This window comes from Scomber japonicus, chromosome 4, assembly GCF_027409825.1.
Source record: "Scomber japonicus isolate fScoJap1 chromosome 4, fScoJap1.pri, whole genome shotgun sequence".
NCBI classification, from domain to species: Eukaryota; Metazoa; Chordata; class Actinopteri; order Scombriformes; family Scombridae; genus Scomber; species Scomber japonicus.
In genome coordinates, this window is record NC_070581.1 from 11,060,679 (window position 1) to 11,084,844 (window position 24,166).

Consider the following 24,166-nt stretch of genomic DNA (forward strand, 5'->3'; position numbering starts at 1 on the left):
TATTAACAGTTAATTAATTCATTTTAATCATGTAAAAAAAATCACCATACACAGTTGTCAAGGCTGTGTGCTGTGGCACTCTCCAAGGTGCTGATCCTGCTAAAGCCAGCAGCTAGGAGCTAGTCCAGAGTTCATTACTGCTATAATTTAATCACTGTTTTCACCTCATTTATTTCACATATGTTCTTCATGTCTATATTGATGCAGCAGGAAAGTCGATCAGTGTCTGATCCGTTGTCGATATCCTTTTGCTGGCATACAGACACCCTCTACTTTACAGGACTATTTAAATACCTACGTGTATTGCCATAATTTGGTCAAATAATTAGACAATTTGATGTGTAATTAGTGTGATTAGCTAATAAAAGAATATCTAATAAATATAATAACCAACCATTACATCCATTTTAAAAAATATATGGTGTACGCAATAACAATCTGTCACATTGTAATCCTTTATTTAATTGATTGCATGCTTGTGTGCTGCTGTGCGCCCTTGTTTGTAACAAGCAGAGTGTATGTGTGTTGTGCACATACTACTATCTTGATAACGCACCCTTAAAATAATAGTGAAAGACTGTGCCGCTGACATCACAACAGTTTTTTTTTTGTCAATCGCGCAATAGCTCTCTGCTGCTTCAAGATAACAATTTGCCAAGATAACACCTGACCTAACCTAATTTTAAGACCAACATGCCCATGGCCACTCAGATGGGTGCAAGTGTATTTACTATTTTTAAAAAGTGAGTGCTGGACATAAAAATGACTGTTAGTCTTAAACTAGCAAAGACACTTTGCGCCAGGTTTAATTTAATTTAATTGTTGGGTTGAATTAGGTACTACTGCAACTCACTTCAAGCAAGACATAGATTCTGGTTGTCCTGAACACCACTTTACTACCTCTCTAATTGTCGATATGTTTTGGTGGCATGATTTAGTTTGGCTCGAGTATTATTTCACGAGGAATGGTACAACTGCTAAATGTCACTAAAATAGTGGTGAAGTAACAAATTAAAGTGGTTTGACTCACAAACAGTCTCAGAGTGGATTTCTTCATTTATTCGTCATTTGCTCACTGGCACTGGCAAATATTATGTTAACCCTTAAATGAGCTGTTTTGGCTGTTTTCATCAAAATCTCCTCACAATTCATAATGTCCTAAAATGTCAATACCAGTCGGCAGTCACAAGTCAGTACTCAAAAGTATTGCTGAGCTTATCATGTTTCACACACACACACACACACACACACACACACACAAACACACACACACACACGCATGCATGTGATCTCACATTGAGTCACCACGTCCTGCACACAGAGGGTGTGAAAGACACCAGACTCACTCTGCATGTGGGGATCTCACACACACACACGCACAAACACCAAGAGAATACGCACAGCAAGGCAATTAGTAGTGGCATTGCTGTGGCTGCCAATGTTCTGAACTCAGCCTGTTTGCCCTGACAGCCAAGCAGATCATCTGTTCACATTCTGGCTCCATGGGACCTGCGTGTGTGTTTGCGTGCGTGTGGGTGAAGGTGTCCGAGGCAGTATATACTATATGTGTACATGTAAGTTGGCTTCTGTCCTTTCTGAGTGTGAGAGTGTGAGACAGACATCCTCGTGAATGTGCATTTGTCTGTTTCCTGACTGTCTGTGTGTGTGTGTGTGTGTGTGTGTGTGTGTGTGTATGTGAGGGAGCGAGACTGTGACATGGAGTCGAGCTCATCATGTGCCTCGAAGAAAACGAAAGAAAATGAGAGACAGGTGTGATTTAAAAAGGTGGAGGATTAAGACGGAAATCCAGTGGAATAGATGAGGAGATTACTGGAATGAAATATTGAGAACAAAAGTGCAGGAGTCAAGCACATAAAAGAGGAAAATATTAGAGATGCGTGAAAAAGGGGGAATATTGAGTCAATGTGTGAACAAAGGCGACTGGCTCCAAGTAAGGACGAGTGATAATTATTTTTGTTGAGAGGGAAAAAAGTGAGGACATGCAGGACAGAATGAAATGCTACTAAGAAGAAATGAAGAACAGTGTGATGAATCTCTCATGAATAATAAGAGCTAATAATAGAACAAATAGCAGCTGGATTTTGTTATGAACTGGACAGTGTGGGAACTCTGCAGAAGTCACTGGACCTTCATGAGTCTGCTGGGGCTAACATTAAGTTGATGAACAATATAATACCTCCTAAATGTTGTCTGGCTGTTAAATCTGATTTTATATTTTATATTTCTACATGTGTTATTATAAACACGGAATATTTTACATGTAGCTGTTGAGGCATTGTAGATTTTCAGAGGCACCCTTGACTGATTGTAAATTAGAGTAATTAGTAAAGTAATGCAATCAATTGTTCAATGAGTAATTTGGAATTTGAGTAACTTGCCCAACACTGGTTAAAATTACAATTAAAATCTAAACTATTGCATTTTGCATGATTAATAATTCATGCTGAGTCAAATGCCTACATTTTCTACAGCTTTACTACTCTTATCGACTTATCCTGTTGTCAAAGCTGCTGTGTTTAGTATAACTTCACAGATAAAAAGGTAAATGCCAGGACGGCCATAATGTCCCTCTTTATATCTGCAGTCAAGACCAGTTATCATACTATAAATTGGATATTTAGCATATTTCACTAACAGATGTGCAGTGACACCTCTACATCTTGTGACACCATTAGCTATCTCACTGTTCCAAGTAATGTGTCAGCATTCAAATTCAATATATAGTTTCCATTCAGATTTTCCAAATAACTTGCCTTTGTCACCCACACTGGTATAACGATGCATGAAAAGTAGCTAATTTAACAAATACATACATAACACATATCTGAAATATAAAAGCTCAAGATGTCAAAGTATAAAAATCAATCTTTACCGTATGAATATTGAGTGGCAAATTGATCTAAAATAGGTTTTCCCCAATAATGATAAAGGACGTCATAAATAGTTGAGTTGCAATCTCCAAGGTGTGATTATCATAAGACAAACACCAGCATTAACAGAAATCCATTGCAATTTCAGAGAAAACTATTTATGCTCTGTTTAACCCAAAAATAAATCTTTCAATAGCTGATGTCGATTTTAACTGTCAATATTTACTTAGTGGCATAAAAATGACTTTCAACTAAATGATTCTAATGGTTCCTGTTGTTTTTTCTGGTCAAGACAGAAGGATTCATGCATACCAATGAAGGCTGGAGCACTATAATTTAGTCCTGCAATAAACATTACACAAACCAGAGTCGTGTTCTTATGTAAAGATATTTACAATACAAGGATGAGGCTCTAGCTTATCTGTATAACGGAGGGCTGCAAAAATGAGGCTGAGTGAGCCAGTACCAGCTGCCAAGCCGCCCTCTGCCAGCAACAAACATGGCCTCACCTCCGGCCCACTGACTACACGACCACCTGGGTCAACAGAACATGAGCATAACCCTGAAACATGACTGCAGCCTGATGCGAGAAATCATCATCAACACAGACAAACAAACTCAGCTGCTCTCTCAAATGCTGGCTATAAATACCACAGGATCCTTAGCATTCTGCACCCCGGCAAACAGAGAGTGTCAAGGATCAATAATTTATGCAAGCTAGAGAAAGTTGTCAGATCCAACAATGCCTACAGACAGAGCCGGAGCGTACGGCTTGTTTTCAGAGAGGGATGCCATTGATTAATCAGCATTTGACAGCCATGTTGAAGAGGAAAGAAAGAAAAAAAAGTCGAACAGGGAAAATCAGTTTAGGATTGAGACAAATGTATTTTTATAACAATAACTTTGAAGGGTGGGAGACAGTGAGACAGGGAGAAACAGAGACTGTATTTGTGAATTTTGCAGCAACACTAGATGAGATGAGTTGTAGGGTGACTGCCAATAGCAGTGGCATGGATTCACACAATGATTTCTCTTTCTGGTTCATTCTTGTATGAAAAGTTCTGGATAGTCGTCAGGAAGGAAGGAAGGATGGATGGATAAACAGCTAGGATAGCTAGATAGATAGTTTTCATGCAAACAGTCATATCATTATATCAAGTTGACTTGATTAATCAGGGGAAACCCAACATTCACAAAAAGGTTACTTCAGTATAACCGTAAGGCTGGTAATAGCTGGCTACATATGCGTGACCAGATGTGAGCAGATGTTTCTGCTCTGTTTGTGTTGAAACTGATTATTAAACTGGATACAGCTGCTCCTCTTAGTTAAACAACTGGTACTGACAGTAAATTGCTTAATAAGTCTTATAATATATTTTATGCATCATGATGACAGATTTGCAAGTGAAGCAGGTCTGATATTATTTTGCTTGCTTCTAGTCTAGCACATAAATCCCCAAAATATGTTTCAACTCTGCATGTTTACATGAAAACAAAAAAAATCTATAAAAATATTGATACAACCTCAAGCTTGAAAGAAATTTTATTTTGGGTCATCTTGGCCAGCCGTACATCCAGTATACACAAAGCTGCAGCGTTTGCAGTCGTATCTCTGGCCACCACATGAATGGACATCCAATATTCGCTCTCCTTTAACTCTGTTTTTCTCTCCACTAACTCCTGAGGGATATATCTGACTCTTTTAGGCCGCTAAATGCTCCACTGTACACACCAGCTAATCAGTAACTTCTCTGCTTTTTTGGTGCAGGAGTGTACTCCTGCTGCAAATAAGAAAACATATTGATTACTGTAATTTAAAAGCCAGACAAAGCAACTATTGAAAGAAGAAATAACAGTCTTTCTTTAACCAACCATAAATTGAATTTGTAAGTAGTAGGACAGAATTGTTCAATTCTACACATTCAGTGAAATGCATATTTTGCCTTTGGTACAAAGTTAATTGCTCCTTTTGAGAAAACGTGGTTGAACTTTAACCCATAAACTTTAAAAACATGACAGGAGAGTCTTCTAAATTGCAGTAGAAATGCTTGACAGAACATCTAAGAAATTCATCCACAAGAAAAGAAAGATAAAATTAATCATGTATTTTCTTTTAAAATAAAATCTGCCTGTTTGGCAGATGAGATGCTTTGGGAATTACAAGTAGATAAAAGACTGTACGTGCAGGGTGGTACATCCTCTCAAGTACCACCATTTACTAATGTCATCCCCTAAGAGCTGTCCAGTATGACCACTGTAGACTCTTATTAGCCTTTGGGAGCTGCCCACTTGCAGGCTTCCACCGCCCTTGCTGCTTAATCAAAATGAGGGTCGATTTGTCGAGTTCATGGGTGTAGCGCTCCCACAGCTCCCAGCCCCGGTTGGTTCAATTTAAAATGAGTCGACAATACGGAGTGTGGCTCATTTTGGCCCACAGAGCTAACAGTGAAACTGAGCTGATCTCTCTCCTCCTCCGCTCAATGCTTCTATGCCACTGTGTGTGTGTGTGTGTGAGTAAGTGTGTGCGTGTGTGTGTCTGGCCTCATCCTGAGAGAGAGAGCAGCATCCATCACAACTCCCGGTCTCCATTGGCACTTCCTCTCAAGCTGAGGGATGATGGTAACGCCCCGCAGCTTAGCTCAGCCAGGATGAACACACACACACACACACACACACACACACACACACACACACACACACACACACAGTAACACTAACTGCTGGTATATGTTACGTATGGTCGATGTTGATATTTTACTAAGAATGAGACATGAGTCAGTCACTGTCGCCCACATCTGATACGATGGGCGGATGATTATGGTGTAGTTAAATTTATTACAGTTATTGTAGAATTGATCAGCACTATATTAGTTGCCTGTGGGCAGCCGCTAACATACACTGATGCTAATGTGACATTTAATCTGATTTGATACGGCTAGGCATCATTATCGTTATCAGTATGTCTTCTATTACCCAACTTTCATGGTGATTTTAGTGTTCCATGATGGACACACACTCATATTCGCTCGTCTTTCAACAAGAATAACATTTTCAACAGACGCACTCCCACACATGTCCATTTTATTGCCAAGCCAGCTGCATACATATTCAGTAAAACAATGACTGCGGGATATTTTGATAGACCCAATCGTTCAGGAATCTTTTAAAGGTGAGTTAAAAGATTAAAAGAATAAATAATGATGCCTTTCGTTCTTGGTATATAATACATTCTTTCTTTCAAGAACTTGACCTGCAATTTCTGTTAGAGCACATTCACAGCATGACTGTGGTATAGTTAAGATGTATGATCTTTGTCTAAAGAGCACAGAAGGGGAGCTGTATCCATGTAGGAGGAACTGCTAAAGGGGTGTCCTGATCCTGTCATCTAGCCAGGAAGCACTCCAGGTGAGCTGTTACCTACAATCCATGAAAGTGTGTTTTTCTTTGAAAAGTACAGACGAGAAACACGCGACATTTACACACTCAACAGGTTTTTTCTTTTACTCAGGAGAAGGAGGAGAAGAAAAGATTAATGTTTCATCGCTAGGTCATGATCTTGTACAGGAACATAAATCTTACATTGAGCAGTGAGCAGACCATGCAGCACGTATGTTTTTTTTTCCTATAGAAGAGCTCAATAGCACAGACCAGCTCTGTGGAATTAAGCCTATATTCTTTTTTTTTAATACAACTTAATTTACACTGTATAGTAATTACACTTTTAATTTACACTATAACAAGAGGTAAGGCATTTGAAACGTTCCATTATACATATGGAATATAAGACCCATCTGAATCTACACTGAATACATTATTTCTACATAACTGTGCTGACAAGGATCAATTTATGTATTTCCTGCTGAGTTAAATGTGATCTTGCTTCTATATGCATGAGTAAGTGAAAGGTGTGAATTTGGCTTTTGGTGAATCTATTGCTTAGACAGTGCAATGGAAAATATGTCAAATGCCATTCAAAAGTTATTGGAGCTGAGAGGTCTTACAATGACTTAATTAGTAATGATATGAAAGCTATGATGCCACATAGAGCTGTTTTACTTGATAAATGACTTAAAGGTTTACTAATCAATTGATGATCTCCAATGCAAAAGGGTTCGCTCCAACGCACAGAGCATTATCACCACCTCTGTAGTCACCCTCAACTCCACAGAGCCTTCTTGCCTCTTTAAGCTCATTGTTTTGAGCTGCAGCTGACAGATGCAGAAAAAAGCTGATAACTGATAAACCCACTGCATACACAGGCACACACACACACACACACACACAAAAATGGATGGTTATAGAAAAAAGACTGTAGTCACGCACAGGCAAGATGAAGCTGAGTGGTGAGCCTGCATGGACCCACTGACAGCATGGCTCTATTTGTTGAGATAGAGCATCAAAGGCAGCTACGGTACAATGCTTGAAGTGTAGACTCACTTTTAGTGAAAAAGTTGGAACTTTAGACAAAACCTTTATGTCATGGTGCGCTAGCTTTTTTTTCAAGTCTTAACATTTACAGTACAGTTGAGAAGGTGACAAGGTGTTTTACCCCAGGGCCTTGAGGTGATCTTGGAGGAGAAACTGCTGGAATGTATTTCTGTCCTGAAAAAAAAAAGAAAAAAGAAAGAAAAGGTGAGGACAAAAAATGTGACTGTATATCCACTGTGTTAGCTGTGAACTGAAAGTGTTAGTGCCTTTGTCTGAGTTTCAGTTAACGATGTACCAATATCTTAGTGTTCAGTGTTTGACAAGCTCAATTGACAACATCGTAGTATCTTCCCTGCACTCTGTGTACCAGGCAGCACTGTAAACGTCATAGCATGGTTAGACATTTAATGTGATATTACTGTAGCTTGTGAGAGGAAACGGAAGTCGACAGCAAAATGTCATCTTTGTGATTGCTTCTCTGTTGATTGGATTTGCAGACGTGTGGCATCCTCAGGTATTAAGAATATACTGTAACACTGATTACTGAGAAACTTCAGAAAAGTAAATAAGTCAGCTGAACGCTGGGACACAAAAACTATTTACAATCAGAAGCAAATCTATCCAATTTCACACAGATCAGGAGCCAGAGTCGGATTTAGATGTCACACTGAGTTTAAAGTCTAACAATGCTTCCTGAGGTTTCTGGTTGGTAGCCATGGTAATACTGAAATGAAAGGCTTTCCGGCATCTCTTTGTCCTCCTCTCCCACTCTTTCTCGCTCTATGTGCTGGGCTTGACTGGCCTTTTGGAAATTGCTTCATTTGCCTGGGGTGCCTTACTGTAGCTCCCATCTGCTCCGACTACATGCACACAGAGTGGACACAGTGCAGGACTGGCTGGCTCTCTGTCACAAATGTGCTCTGGCATTCCCCCCCCTGGCAGCGATTTTGTTTTTTAGGACTTTCCGTTTTCTGAACGTTTTACGTCTCTAGACCGTGGAAAATGTGTTTCACCTCATTAGCTGAACTGATGTGCAATTGGCTGTTTATTCATGATCAATGAGGGGCAATCTTGACAGCTGAGCAAACTAGCAGACGTATGAGAGGCAGATATAAGTACCTATATGTGCATACGATGCCAGAAATGAAGGAAGAGTACATGATGTTTCATTAAAATGTATCAGTGAGCATCTGTGTCAAAACAAAGATTTTGCTCCTCTCAGCTTATCATTAAACACAAATAGTGATAGAATCTGGAGCTAAATTATAGATTAATGAAAATGTACAGAGGAGAATTTCCACCCCTTTAACTGGAAGTCATGTTGATGTCCATCATAAATAACTTAGAGCTTCATTCCAAGAGCACGGGTTTGGCCCAGTGTCTCGTTTCTTTCTAACAAATGACTGAGTCAAAGGGTTTGAAATGCAAAAAGTTCTTCCCATAATAATAAATATGCATGCATCAAAGACACAAATTACATATTTCAGACTGGTCATGAATTTTAGATGTGTCTAAATATGCTATCTGCAACAGAATGCAGCACACTTAGGCACACAAGCGCCACGCCCCCAAACACAAAAGCACACGCGCACACACAAATACAAATACACACACACTATCATACACACACACACACTTGGGGAAACAAAGTCAAGGATGATTAAGGTGCTGAAATCAAAGAATGACAGAGATCCATGATATCCTTCTCTGAACACTAGCCCAAATCATTCAGGCTTCTTGTGTGATCCTCCGAGAACACTTGAGCACTGATTAAAATGTCATTAATAGACTTTGCCAAAAGCCCTCACTATATATCCATGGAGAAGGCCCTGATCAACGCTATTCTTCTCTCCCGAGATAAGTTAACAGCATCATTAGGGGGGAAATCATCGAGTATACGGTCGGGGTCCACTCAAGTTCTTTTTGCTGTCACTGGGATTGAGTGGCTGTGTGTAGTGTTTACTACACTTTTAATCAATTCACTGACTAACACTGAGCAAATAAGCTGTTTGGATTTCAATAAGAGATACAGACAGTGGCACATCATTTATCTTGGGCTGTGTGAGGGATATGGAATATTTAATCAAGACTTTGTTCCAGTGGGAGGCCTCTTTAGAGCTCGGGGTTCAGAAGTAATATTATGGATGGCCCGTCCTCTCAAGAAAAACAACAGAACAAAATTCAGGCCAGCAAAAACAACCTACAGTTATGTTGATATAGCGGCCTAATTATGACCTGAGGAAGTGATGCGATTCAGACCACATCAATAACATGATTTGATAAGATGTTTTTGGGTAGAGGTAGAAGGCAAAAAGTGGACTGCTGCAGGAGCCCACTTCCTATTTCCAACCACAAGTCAGGACATTTAAAAATCTTTTTAAAAGGCATGGTGTTTAGTTTTGCCATGATGACAAAGGTTACCTAATTTTAAGGAACTATTAACCACATTTGCAGAGATGCATTTCCACCCCAACCATGGTCTCTCCCTAAACTTAATCAAGTGTTTTTTGTGCCTAAACCTAACCAGACCTTAACACCAGCGTTGTCACAACACATTACATCATTATTTATTAACAGTGCATATTACATTCCTATGGGTCATCTGGAGTACATTACTACAGCCAAATATAACTATAGGTCATTTTTCTGCCAGCTGAATTTTAGACCTATACTGTTTAATTATAAGAAATGTGTTGACTATGGAACGGGCATGCTTTATTGGGAACAGTGGAATAAAAAAGCTCCTCTAAATACATTTCTAAAGTGTACACCCCCTGAAAAAAAAAATCACTGCCCTTACAACAAGCAAGCAACAATCAGTTACACGCATGGTTAAGATGACAGCTGCTGATGTGTGAGGCTACTACAATGTTTTTCGAATGCACACTAAAGCTTTGCTGATACAATAATCTCACTGATACGGGATAATATTATGTCATTGTCACTGGGTGTTATGTAATTCATTCAGCGAGGGTATTTTAAGAAATGTGTGCCGTTTGCTTTTACAGCACACAACAACACTAATCCTGTGTAGCCAGACCTCCATCACATCATGCCTATATATAATAGGACTGGAGAGCAAAAGTTGGTTAAAAAGTTGTGGAATGCCTATGCTGCAAAGCAATATAATTACATACACTCAGGAGAACAGGACGTGCCTTATAAAGCAGGATTGTGAAGTTTCAGTAGCTGCATGAGTAAAATACAAAATCCTTTTGAATCTTGTTTCCCCAGGTTTATTTATCCCAAACGATTTTCTTCATATATCTGTAAACTTGAAAGGATATTAGCTGTTCTATGTGAGATTACAACAACAGTAGCAAAAGGGTTTCTAAGTAGAAAGATGGTTAAATGAATGTGCCATCCAAAAACCCACTGTAGTTTATTCTGTATTAAAAAAGACTGATTTGGATGTAAACTTGCATGATGACTGACTGGTAAACAAGCGTGATCACTGTAAGCCAGCCCACTTCTACTGATGGTGAGTTCCCAGATCTCTCAGGCTGCAATCAGACTGAGTACAGCCCTTCATTAAAACAATGCAAAATAATGAAATCAATCCAGAGAGTCTAGTTGTAGCTACAGATTTATGCACTTAAAGGCTTATCAGACTCCAAAACACAGCATGGCAGTTTGTAACACTAACAATGTGGAATGTGTGCTTGTGAGTGAACAAAGTTAAACTTTTTTGCCAGGCCATTTACATCGGTACCCCCGTTTCCTCAATGCACCGCTCCCAAATTCAAATAAATGAGACGGCTTTCACGCAGAGCTAATGTCAGTCTGAATGTCACAGACTGGTTTTAAATTAAATAATTTTACTCACACACCCAAAATGTGAAAAATATTTGGTAGTATTTATCTTTTAAATGCATGAGAACACAACGTAAGGCTTGTTCAAGATCAAGAGGCTCTAATGGACAGCCAAAGTCTTCTCCTAGCACTTTGAGTTTATCCTTTTATTCCCCTCAGACCTCAATCATGGAGCGTGCTAATCATGCAGAGAGCAGGTGGTGCCACTGAGATAACACTGCAGAGTTGGGCGCTGCATTATAGGCAGAGGACAGGCTAATTTGATGCTTGTTGCTTAGAACTTTGGCTGATTACACCTGGGTGTTAGTGCACACTTGAGGTGCGCCTGCCACAAAACAGTTTATAGAAATGTACCACAAGCTTTCTGGTCCAGTAAACAAACTCTTGTCGCTTTGGAAACAAACATTTGGGTCCTTTTTTAAAGCCCTTTCAATGTGACATTGACGTGAGCTGTTAAGAGCCTCTCACTTCCTTCTTGGAGAAAAACTATCATATTAGTTTGTGGTGCTATTGCTTTCCGCATAATTAATTAACATGTGCTTAAAAAGTCATTACGGATTACATGATATTTACCCTTTGAGGGTGATGAAGGTGATCTCCTCTGACATGACACATCCTCCTGCTTTGTCTTCAGAGACGCCTTCGGGCTGGATGCCTTCCTTTCCAGACTGGATGACAGCCGAAACATTATCATATCTTTTGCCTCCGAGACCTCGGTGAGAGGAGAAAGTTTTAGATATTTCAGTAACACAATAAAACTGTTGGAGAATGAGCAGTTTAGATTCTGCAGGGGAAGGGCATTGGAATAAATGGACAGCAGACAGGAGAAGGAGATTGGTGTGGTGACTTCCAAATACCAGAGCTGTGTAAAAATTCACAGTTAAAGTGTGAAAGTGAAGTCATCACAGGGTGACAACTTTTGCACCCTTTAAGGAATTCTTATGCTCTCGCTAGAAAAGATGTAACTTGCAGACAATTATTTGTCTGCAAATAAAGTTTCACTGTGCAGAGCTTTAAAAGGATGATGTCATCTGACCTTGCACAGATGATTTTCTCTGATTAACCTGAATTTCACTCGAGGGCCTGCTAACAAAGACAACTTATCAATCACATATCTTAATGCACCACATAATGCCAAAAAACAATTTAGATAATGTGAACGTTTTTTGTCCCCGGGGAAACAATTTGTGCGAGTTGAGCTAGCTTTGTTTTAGCACCTTTTAAGGCATTCTTTACATTTTGTTCCTTCCACGAAGACTTTCTTCTGTCATAGTGTGTTACCTGAGCTGTGCCCGGTGCTGACAGTGGCACAGGGCTTGGAGTTTTGGCAAACAGTTCTGTGCTGTAGACCATGACTCCGTGAGGGTTTGGCTTTGCGCCTCCTTGCAGAACAAGCTGTATCTCTTCCCCCTTCCAGTCAGCCGAATCCTGAAAGGGGCACCAAATCCCCCAACGAAGGCACTGCAGGAAGGCCGCTCGAGGTGTGGAGGTGGTAGACAGCTGTGTGATGGAAAAAGACACAAGAATAGAGGACATTCAGACACTTTTTTCATACATGGAAACAACCTTGGTTAACATTTTCATGACTCCATGGAGAATAGTTTTACTTTAAGGTAACTCTACTTTATTTTCAGCTTTCAGACCCTGGCCTGCATCCCTGTGATAAAATCCCTAATATGTTAGTCAAATATTTGCAGACAGTTTCCCTTATTTTGTCACTTTGTCAAAGCAATCCATTTTTTATGAGCTTGCATGAGCAATAAATCAGTTTTATCTGTATTTTTATTACTAAAAAACATATTTACAGCTAGTAATAAGATAAGACATAACAATTACACTGCTACTATGAGTGTGTGTGAAAAAGTGACAGCAAAACAATGAAACCAAACTGATTTGTCATTTGCCGTGATCAGAATATGGCGACTGTAGCATGTTGCTGGAATAATTATATATATTTTTGCACTGTTTTTGTTTTTTTGTTTCAAAGATTTATTTTGGGCTTTTTTGCCTTTATTCATATAGTAACTTGCAGAGAGGCTGAAAAGAAACCGGAAGAGAGAGGGGGAATGACCTGCAGCCTAGGTCCCTGGCCGGATTCGAACCAGGGACGCTGTGATTATGTGACATGCGCTCTAACCATTCGACCACCAGGGGGCTCCCTTTTGCAATATTTGTAACGATAAAACTGACAACTTCAATTTTCTAGATCGCAAAATGAACTCTAATGAGGCTTTAGAAGTAAACTTTTTGTTATTAAATTAAAAAAATAAAAGTGTCTGCCTATCATACACCTATCAATCTGCCTATCAATTCCCCCCAACAGGAACTGTCCAATCATACCCTCACAACTGTATCTAGACACAGCTCAATTGTAAGTAGTTAAACAGTGTCTTTGTCTTCTCTAACATAATCTGCTAACATAAGTGTGCTTGCCTAACTAGTTACCTACAGTATGAACCTTGGTTAAGAGTTAGCATATTATTAGCCAAATACATTGTTATATAGGGTTACAGGTAATGTTAGCTGCTCTGTCGTGCTTTAATAATCTTTATTTTAGTCTCTATTATATTATTTATTAAAATAAATAATAATAAAAATGGAAAATGTTCCCAGGTGCTTTCATAACCTCAAAATAGTGAATCGACATCAAAGAGATTATAGCAGTAAGTAATGTGTAGGCTGAAGCCATAGCTTATAACACTCAAAATACAAAATGTACAGTGTTTATGACTATACAGGCATACATACAGAAATATAAAGTAATGCATATATACACACTGATGCTGGTATTGGTGATACAGATATTTTTCTATTTAAGTGCTTTGATTTAAAGACCCCACTTATTAATCCAGTTACATGTATACAGTGTGTCTAAGAATGAATAAAATCCAGCCGACAGAATTGCAGCAGGAGCTCTGATTGGGTGGCTGGTAGTGTTGGCAGGAGTCATGTGCACAGTCAATGGCGCACTACATTCTCCATATCAAAAAGCCTAAAGATGTTAATGTATAGAACATAATGAACATATGGTTCACCAGCGGAAGACTATGGATTATGCTGCAGGGTGGGTTTGATATGGATGACTCTTTTCTTCTTCTCTTTTGTGCCATGACTTTGGGCCTTTATTGGAATTCATTGTAACTGTTCCACGAAGGAGCAAACGACTTGTCAGAGCCACCTTTCAAATCTACAGGGACTGAGTTTAATATTCAAAGGATACAGCACATTTTTTCCCAAACCATCCCTGTCACATTGAAGTGCAGTTGGTGCCATGCAGATACCATTTGACATTAGAATAGTAGTTACTTTTTTACAGGCAATGTTAAAGTACAAATACATTATATATTACTGCTGTGCAAACCTGTAAATAATTAATTAATTGCAGCAATTCTAACATCAACTAATATTGGGAGGGAGGCAGTGAGGTTTATAACAAAGCTTTATAATACTGTACTGAAATGGGTGTTCATATGACCACAGCTGACAATTCTATACAGTCAATAAAGTAGGAGTCTATGAACTAGGTCACACATACAGTTTAGGAGCTTTGTTGTGTTCTAAAATGATTTACAATGTGTCCCATTGCACCTCTACATCAGGCAAACCAGGAAAAGTAAAAAAAAAAAAAAAAGAAAAAAAAAGTCCTTTGCTTTAAATCATCCACAGGGAACTCGGGGGTTTTGCTGAATCGATTAATAAACTGGTCAGCCACAGACGAGTGTAATCAATCATAGGTAGGACAGTACAGAATACACAAGGAGCCTGCTACTCCACATCATTTCAAGACAAAGTGGAGCATATAATTGTTCACCCAGAGCTTACAATTCCCCTGAGCGCTTTTTTTTTAAACATGTAAAATCATAATCCAATACTATAGGACATCATTCATAGAAGTATCATCTGTATTCTAAATGTCATGCAGTGCCCATCAGGTGGTATTATGGAAAACAGGAACTGCCTACAGTGTTCTTTAAGTGCTGTTAAAGCATGGCTTCCTTACTTAATGGCAATCTAATCTGCTCATTGAGGTAGCATTACAAATGGACACAATATAATGATATTCAGTCTAAAATTCTAGTCCTGACTCACTTGAGATGTAATTCTTTATGGTCTGTCCAGGCATGAGACGGCATCAGCAATACTGGCATCCAAGAGGTAAATCAGAGTGGTCTGTTTCACCTAAATTCAAACCAGAAACTCCAAACTCTATTACAGCTATCACTGTCCACAGACCCAGCACAGACAAGATAGTGGCGAGACAAACTGTCTTCTCCAAGCTGACTAATATTGGTAATTCAATGGACAAAAACAAATTTCCAGTTAGCTTCACAAGGAGTAGACAATATCAAAACAGCACGCTTCTTTTGTTATTGACACATTTATTTTATCTCCTCTGGCCACAAAAGCTCAATATGCCCATAAAAACTGGACAGCTCATAGTGATATACACTTCCACAGCAGTACTGTGGTAGTAGTAGTTCCCCAGAGGGGAACACTGTCATGGCATAAGATATCATATGTGGGGAAGACTACACTGGTCTACAAGGGCTCTGAACAAGAGAATACCTGTGATCAAAGATCCACACATATCATGTGATAACAACTTAACCATCTCCAAAAGAGTTAAGCTAGCAAGTAAATCTCATGGTAATATTTTTTGTTGTAGCAGTTCAATATTTGTGTGATTGGAACAGCTGTGTAGTTTGGCGTCTAGTGGTGGATGTCAGGGTGTAGTAACCAAATGACTACTCCAGAAAATCCACGCAAGTCTTCCAAACACTAATACTGCACCCAGAAACAAGCATTCATATGAGTAACAATTGACATGATCATTTTCTGATCTGCTGCTGCTTTGATAAAGTTTGTTTAGGTATAGGCAGTAAAATTATACTTGTTTCGGGTCAAGAAATGATGTGGTTTGGATTTTAACAAGTCCTCACAACAGGGAAACATAAGGGTCATAGTTAAAAGAAATAGATAAAAGAAATGAACGTTAATTTGACACAGGCAATGGTATCACTGAGTAGCTAAGCAGAGGGAACCAAGCAGCACAGTACCTATTCCTGTTATTAAAGGTCTGTTATGTACATGTAAGAAGACCTCTCCAAAGATTCACACATTTCAAGTGAACCCAAATGCAGATCAATATTCCATTCCTCTTGAGAGGGAGTTTGTTTCAGACAATAATTTTACCCCCAAGTAGCACAGACATTAACGGCTATTTCTTTGAATTATAACCCCAGAAATATACGACAGTCATAAAACAGATAGCAGTATATTCCCCCTTGAGGCATTGCCTGTTTTTCCATCTCATGGGGTTGAATTAATAAGATGCTTTATATAAAACATTAAATCAAACAAGTCTATTTTCAAAGTGATGATTTTGTAAAAATGATCCAACTAGAGAAGGATAATTTTATGGCACAGGGAGTAGCCAGTAAAAATGGAAAATTGTAGAGCAATTTATCTTATATGTCTCTTTTTTCCCCAAGCACTCTGTGTCTCTAACATGTCCATGCTCCCACGGAATACGGGGAAAAGAGCAAAATGAGTGTCTAGCACATGACCGAACACTCTTCTTGTATTATTCAATGAATATATTCGGGCGCGGGAATGATTCAGGAGCAGAACTGCCTGCTGAGCTCAGAGAAAATGAGAGAGACAAAGGACCAATCAGGGGCCTTCTCTACAGGGACGCCTACAGCTTTGCAAAAAGCTTTTATCTGCCCGACACTTATCACACACTCTCAGTCTTCCAATCATAGGAAACTGAGAATGACTTTATATTCAAAATTGCAATGAATAACTGCGAGTGAGGATAAAAAGGAAAAGAAAAAGCTGTGAGCCAAACACCATTGCAAATTAACATGTTTCGCAACAGCTTCATATCTTCCGAGCACACGTTACATGAACATCCATGACTGGGATCAAACAAGTGATAAGTTGACAAGTTCTTAATGGTCAAAATGGAGGATCTTTCAGAACAGGCTCACGAAACTGGAATTCTACAGTACGATCCGACAAAGGCACTAAAATATGAACAACAGCAAATAAGAATTCCCTTTGAGACGCAAAGCTGGTAGCTTAACCGTGAATCACTATCAAGATTCACTGCAGTGGTTTTAAAGTGCTTCAGAACGGTGTGATCTACATATGAACTGCACAAAGCGCTGAAAGCTTGGGGTGGTAAACAATAGGATTGAAGGAATCTCAAAGAGACTCCTTAGTTGCGGTTTGAGTAAACAAACAGGGATAATAGTTTCATTCAAAGCCAGGAAGAAAATTCACATTATGCATGTAATCCTTGTACACAAACAGTCCTCAATGTTCTGAGGCATACAAGGGCTTAAGAACAACAATAAGCAGTCCCTTCATTATATGACAGCGGAGATCAATGTTACATCAACACACGGGTGTAGGAGGCGTAATGGCTTTGTGGGAAGGAAACAGTACTGTAGGAGGTGGTTAGCTGATGTACGTGTGTGTTGAAGGCCTCCAGTGAGTAGGAAGTTGCCTAGAGGGTCAGACACATCGACTCACTCTGAGCGCCGCAGTCACTCAGTGAGTCTTAATCAATTGCAAATCCTGGTGGTGACAGAAGAGAGACATCAAATCAATGACATAACATTTCAGTGGAAGTAAAGTATGACTTTTTTGCTATTGCTCTGTCTTGGGCAATAAACATTTGAAATAAACAGAGAATTTACCATCTAAATTAAAGGTTGCTTCTAGAACTTACTGTGGCGCTGGTCATTATGTTGGACAAAGCAGAATGATCAATAGCCAATTTCCCCAAAGTGTGATTACAATGTTGATTTGACTGTTAAGGTCTATATTTAAAATAAGAGTCATTAACTTCCACTCGGAAAGCAACCGAGCATTCTTTTCAATAGTGCACTTGGGAGAAAGAATGGCAACATCAGCCTAAGGCAAAAACAAGGAAGCAGCAAAGTTTTTCATGAAGTTGCACTGAAAACAATAACAGGCGATGTCACTGCACACGTAATTGCTCCAACAGACAAAGCGTTTTCTAAGGGAAGAATCCATCAACCTTGTTTAGAGGTGTAAAATATAATGTTGCACCATCTCTAGACAAATGAAAAAAAAGAGCCTGTTTCGAACATGCTAGAGTGTGGAAATAAAGATCTCATGTCTGTAACCTGGAGCAAGAAAAGTAATCATCAAATTTTTTGGGGGGGACACAGAGGAAAGGGGAAAAAGTGGGAGGGGAGGCACGGGAGGGATTATCCAAAGGTGACAGGCGGCGAGTTTTGAACATCAAAGGCAGCTTAAACCCCATTTCCCAGCAGGCTGAATAAACTGGAAACAGAGACATAACCAGTCCAATTCACTACTTCCAGCAATTGCTGAAAAAATACATAAGTATGAAAGGCTTTTTTTGGGGTCAAAATCAAAAAAATCATAAAAAAACAAACACTTACTTTAGAAAAATTACTAATTCAGAGCTGCTATTGCTATGCTCGTTTAGGACTTCCTAATATAAATACAGCCCAATTTGTGATGAGCAAAGATAAAGCAGTTTATGGGAGCATAGTTTTGGAGAAGCTCAAAGAAAGTGGCAAGCCATTCAGCGACTCAGGGCTTTCTAGACTACGCCAGGAATTAATCCTAAATTAGGGGGATGTGAGCATTGATGAGAGACGGAGTCTGACAGTTATTACTATTACCGCAGTCTGTTGGGCTGTTCAAGTCATTATTTCAGCCAAGACCCTGTGACAGGCACCGGCCCACAGCTCCTGCTACTTATTCTCCACAATGAGAAGCCCTGGAGGAAGTGAGGGAACATGCACCGAGATCATTAACTTAAGAGCACTAAACCACTCACATTTTCATCCATCTGCACAAGTAGTCCAAATGAAGCCAGCAGGCTACTGTGCTGTATTCAGCTCACCAAGGCCAAATGCAGCTTTGGAAAGATCAGTTTGAGTCTCAGATCTTGCCTACGATGACTGCAAAAGTTCAAGGAGATGTTCATGAAAGGCATGTTCACTGCGTGGGCCAAATTACTGTGAATGTGCACATTTTTTAATCACCAGTTGGATGCTTTGATTTGGGAAAAAAAGTATTTATAGACAGGAGATGTACACAGCTGTGTTGGTTAAACTGCAAAATAAAAAATTCAGTCTCTGATTTAGGATTAATGTGCTTTATTTCCCTTTTTAAGATTTGTACATACTTGAAATAATGTTTTACTTCTTTTTAAGGAGATGAAAATTTCAACAAGGACCAGATAATTGCCCAGAATCTTTTACCCATGTGAAAAAAGGGGTTTTAAGGATCTCAGTTAAATGTGGTAAGCAATACCTGTTAAACATGAGCAGCCACTGTGTTGAAAAACACATTTAAGACAGCAACATCTATTAACTGTATCATTTGCTTTCTTTTAGGAGCATTACAGCTTCACAGAGCCACAACATCTTGTTAGTGTTGTACTGTGGACAGAAGGAGCCTACTGGAAGAATGTGGAGTTGTGTTACCACGAACTAGATGACAGATTCACCTTTAGACATGCACCTTATTAAATTCTGGTGATGGGAAACAGCATCAGTAGCTTACTCATTTAAAATAATTTTCATTTCAGTGGATACATTTAACTGAGAACTGTAATATATGCCACCTGAGATGCTTATCAATCCTCAGAAAGGCAAATCTTCCTCAGATGAATATTAAAATGAGCTAAAGATAATGATAATGCAAGAGATGACAAATGACTGCCAAATGACTTAACTGAAAGTAAATGACACAATGTGCACATGAGAGTATCACAGCTATGAATGACTTTTCCATAAAATCTGTCAACATGACATCTTATCCACACAGTTGAAAATTAATCTTGTGATGATATTTTCATCTTTGATGCATGAATACATTTTACGAAACATCAAAGCTCTGTCAAACGTGGAGCCTACTTATCTGGGCTGCACACAATCTGACTTGACACTTTGCAAATAGAGTAAGCAGCAGCTATGTACTATAGCATGTTTGGTGCAAGCAATTTAACATATTATAAATATTTTGTCAAGGAACACTACAGACCTAAACTTAATGTTCAGGTATATTGCCTTGAGGATTGAAATGAAACTGATAAATCACACCATTTTCCTGAGATAAAGTGGATGCTGGAGGTCAGAAAGAACAGCTGTGTTACCAACAGGAAAATGACAAAACTCTAATGAGTTTTGGCTCAGGCAGGAGAACAAATGCCTTTGTTTAGTGTCTAACAGTAAAGCATGAAAATAAGCTCAAGTAAAGCATCACCAAAAGGCATACCACCTCTTGTTCTATATGTGGGACAGTGGACAGACAAATAAACAGGACAGAATATTCTACGGTTGCTTGAGCTTCGAATGACTCCAAAATGCTGCTTGCCACTTTATACGACTGCTGCTTTAAATGAAAGTCATTCAAGCCTAGGCTGAAGCTCCTCTATAGTGGGAACAGGGCCTCAGTCTGAGGTGGCCATCCACATGGCAACCATTAGATGTGCAAACATCATCGCTGCTGCCTGTCTGGCTGCCAGGGCGATACATCCGTCTGGAGAAGGATGGCACTGCTGGCAGGCACTGACAGGGTAAGACTCACTCTGGGCCTATCACAGGGGGAGATTGATGCACTTCTCAGCGGGGGGAGAGCTGACATTCATTTTAATTAGGCGGACGAAATATTGTCTCTGCGGCATGTAGCCTCCCTTGCCTTATCCTCAACTTCGCCTCTCGTTGTAAGAAAGGAAAAGGGGCCTCGAGGGAGGAATGACATCCAGAATATAAGCCACAAATCATCTAAATATATGACTTCCCAATCCTGATGACATTACAGTGCTTAAGATGTTTGATTAACATTTAATTAACATTTGTATGGCATTTCAGATCAGAGCCAAACAAAAAAATATAACTGGTTTCTTTGAGGATGAGGCCTACACCGGTGGGAGGACTCGGTTTTCACATGCCATGTAATGTAAAGTAGTCAAGGAAAGTAAGACGAAGGGAGGGATTCATGAGCTCAGGGGAGGATGTCATTGGAAGGAGGGAATTTTAATGAGTATGTGATTGGGGAGAGCTTCACAAGATGCTTTCCTTTCAGCAAACATCATTAAACCCTGAAGGTGCCCACAATAATCGTGCAAATGCACACGCACGCACACAAGCTGCACACATCAACACACACAAACAGCCACTTAAAACACACAACAATCCATACAGCATGTACCTGTCGTCTATGAGCCAATTAAAATCTAAACAAGAGTCTCTATGGCACAGAGGAGAAGCTGTACACCAACACCTTTAATCAACCCAGCCGCTAGCCATGTCACTGCTTCCTGCTCCACATAATGTTTATCTTCCATCCCCTGGCAGCGACATCTGAGACAGAGCAAGGAATAAATAGATAATCAAGATAGTGACAACTGGTATATATCAACCAATGGAAAGCTGGTCTGACACTAAACAGAATCAGAACTCCAATTACAAAGCCACTGGTCAAGAGTCAGCAATATGTACTGTATGTCGTGAATGTAATACTTACAGTAGAATCTTCAATTTACAACTAAAGCACTCATCTTAATGTTAACCGAAGGAGGAACATAGTATTTATTTTTTTCTTCTAATGTAGTTTTGTCTTTTTTTATTTTGAGTTACTGCCGAAAATCATACCAAGTGTTGTAATTAACACATTAAACAGAGTGATAAGATAACAATCAAGAAGGAGTTAAGATGGAAGTTAATTTGTATCCCGTTGTGGGTACAAGTCAAACATGAGAAAACAAGGAACCACAGTAACAGAGTTATATATAACTTACCACTCCTTTTTTGAGTTTCAATGATCTCTTCGCTAATTCCAACCACAGTTTCTTTATCATTTTTTCTTTATCACTGTTAAGCTGTCAGTGAAACTTGCCACTTCCTGTGGATTTTTCATGGTTGAAATCTGAGAGGGAGGATTATTGTGCCTTTTGAGCTACTGGAAGGCTTGTATTGTGAAATATCTGTGCGGGAATTGCTGAGCTTCACTTACAGTAGCTTAACATCTAATTTTTTGAGAAAAAAACAGCAAAGTAGAAATAATTGGATTCATTGTAAATGAGAAAAGTACACCAATGGAATGATGATCATGATATGATTTTGTTGTGATTCTTCGTTATCCTGAAGATATCAGGACAACAGGTAAACATGGAGACGGCTTTGAAATTGCATTCAAAGGATTAAAGGCAAATATACACATGTTTTGGAACGTTCTAGTGCTTTGAAAAAACAAATCAAAAATAATTGTCATGAGGAAAATATTCAATTAAAGCTCATTTTCATCATTATGTTTTCAAAAGGGTATGGTTTACCTTGATGCCTGATATCTGTAGCAGGACATTCTCCACTCTATCCAGTCACACATCAGTATATGTGAAAGGGCAATGTTTCTGGATCTACAGCGCTCATCAGTCTCAGTTATTTGGAAATCATTTCCTGTCGCCTCACTGACAGCTGACAGATGCTTTGAGTTTGAGATTTAAATCAAACCACAGACTGAGAATATTGTAAGACAATATTTCTGAGGTCTGCCCACTGTGTTCTGTAGATGACAACCACAATCTCTGACTTTGTTCCTTATGGATGATCATGCCTTCTTTGAGCTGGGATGTTGCCTTGTACAGCACCTGAGAAGTGGGTATGCTGCCAAATCCAGCCCTGCTTCTGCATATATCCAGATAAGAGCTTAGTAAAGAGCGAAACATTATGTTTAAAGGTCATGCATTAATGGTTACATTTCCTCAGACGCTCACTAATCAACTGTGCCAGTCACCAAGCATAGACAGGGTCAAAGGTGACACAACTTGAAAATATGAAGTGGGTGACACATTCATTACTGGTTGTGGGCTGACCCAGTTACTCAAACGGAGAACCCATTCCAGTACATGACACGTATCAAAACTGTCAACATCCTTTTTCAGCAACACTGTTTGTGTCGTGTAACAGCTCCGGAGGGTTGCCAATTACTGTTCCGACGATGTGATTCGCGTCTGACAGTCTCTCAGAAGTGTAATGGTGGTTAGTGAGAGGATGAAACACAGTATCTCTTCTGTATATGTCCCTTCCTCCCCCTCAGTCTATCCCTCTACTGTATCTGCTTTGCTTCCACCCTCCTGTGGCTGTGACCTACGAGCAGTCACTCATTCTCTGTGTCAGTGTTTTGGATGACTGCAGCTGTCACGCCTCCCAACAAATTGTTTCCTGGCAAAAGGACAAAGGCGTGCAGGGCAACAGCATCTCCTGCCTCGATTTCCCCTGGACTGGCCCCTCCATTAGCAATGAGCTAGTGCTTTGTCAGTGGAAAAAGGTAGACAACAATAAGCCCTATTGTCTTGCATTAGACCGTATGCGACTGTATTATATGGTTCAATTGACAAGCAGTGCCAAGTGGTTGAGGAGAGAAGGCGATCAGCAAGCATGAGTGGGGCATAGATGTCTCAGATGGAGTTACGGCAGGACTAAATTGGTGATGACAGACCACAATTAGGAGAGCTATCTTCTCTTTGCGTGAGTTGTCAGTGACCCAAGTATTTAGCATGTAAATCATGTACAGCGGAAAGCGTCAACTCACAATTTTAAGTGGATAACTGAATGGATGATGTGCTTTGTTGGATACCTCTTTTTCATTTCTCGTGAAATAAAGTCAAGTCATTGTCAAAAGGAAAGAGGAGCAAAAGTAGTATTTGCTCTTATAAACTTCTTGTGTGACTTGCACAAAAGAGAGCATTGTAGGTCTGTGACCAGTGACACAATGGAATTCAGCACTGTAAATCAAGTAATTAAAAGCCTCTTTCACACATAGTTACAAGTAAATTACTGGAATAACTTTTCAGGCACTGCTAGTGATTTTCACTATTTAACATGCATCCATTCAGGAACATTTACATCTTTTGCCTTATCACACATGCCATGGCAACCCCAGAATACATGGGGCAAAAAAGAGGGTGGGTTAAGTTGTGTGTGCAAGTTTGTGCAGTTGGGAGAAAAAGAGTATGT

The 24,166-nt window shown here is 39.5% G+C and overlaps 1 protein-coding gene across 1 annotated transcript in view; it reads right to left on the reverse strand.

Moving 5' to 3' along the window:
* Nucleotides 1-24,166, reverse strand: part of nphp4 (nephronophthisis 4) — a 161,089-nt gene that overhangs the window by 66,736 nt on the left and 70,187 nt on the right. The window contains exons 9-11 of the mRNA XM_053317118.1: nucleotides 12,414-12,632; nucleotides 11,688-11,844; nucleotides 7,441-7,475 (exon numbers count right to left, since the gene is read on the reverse strand). Coding sequence (XP_053173093.1) covers nucleotides 7,441-7,475; nucleotides 11,688-11,844; nucleotides 12,414-12,632 — 411 coding nt within the window. The remainder of the gene's footprint in view (nucleotides 1-7,440; nucleotides 7,476-11,687; nucleotides 11,845-12,413; nucleotides 12,633-24,166) is intronic.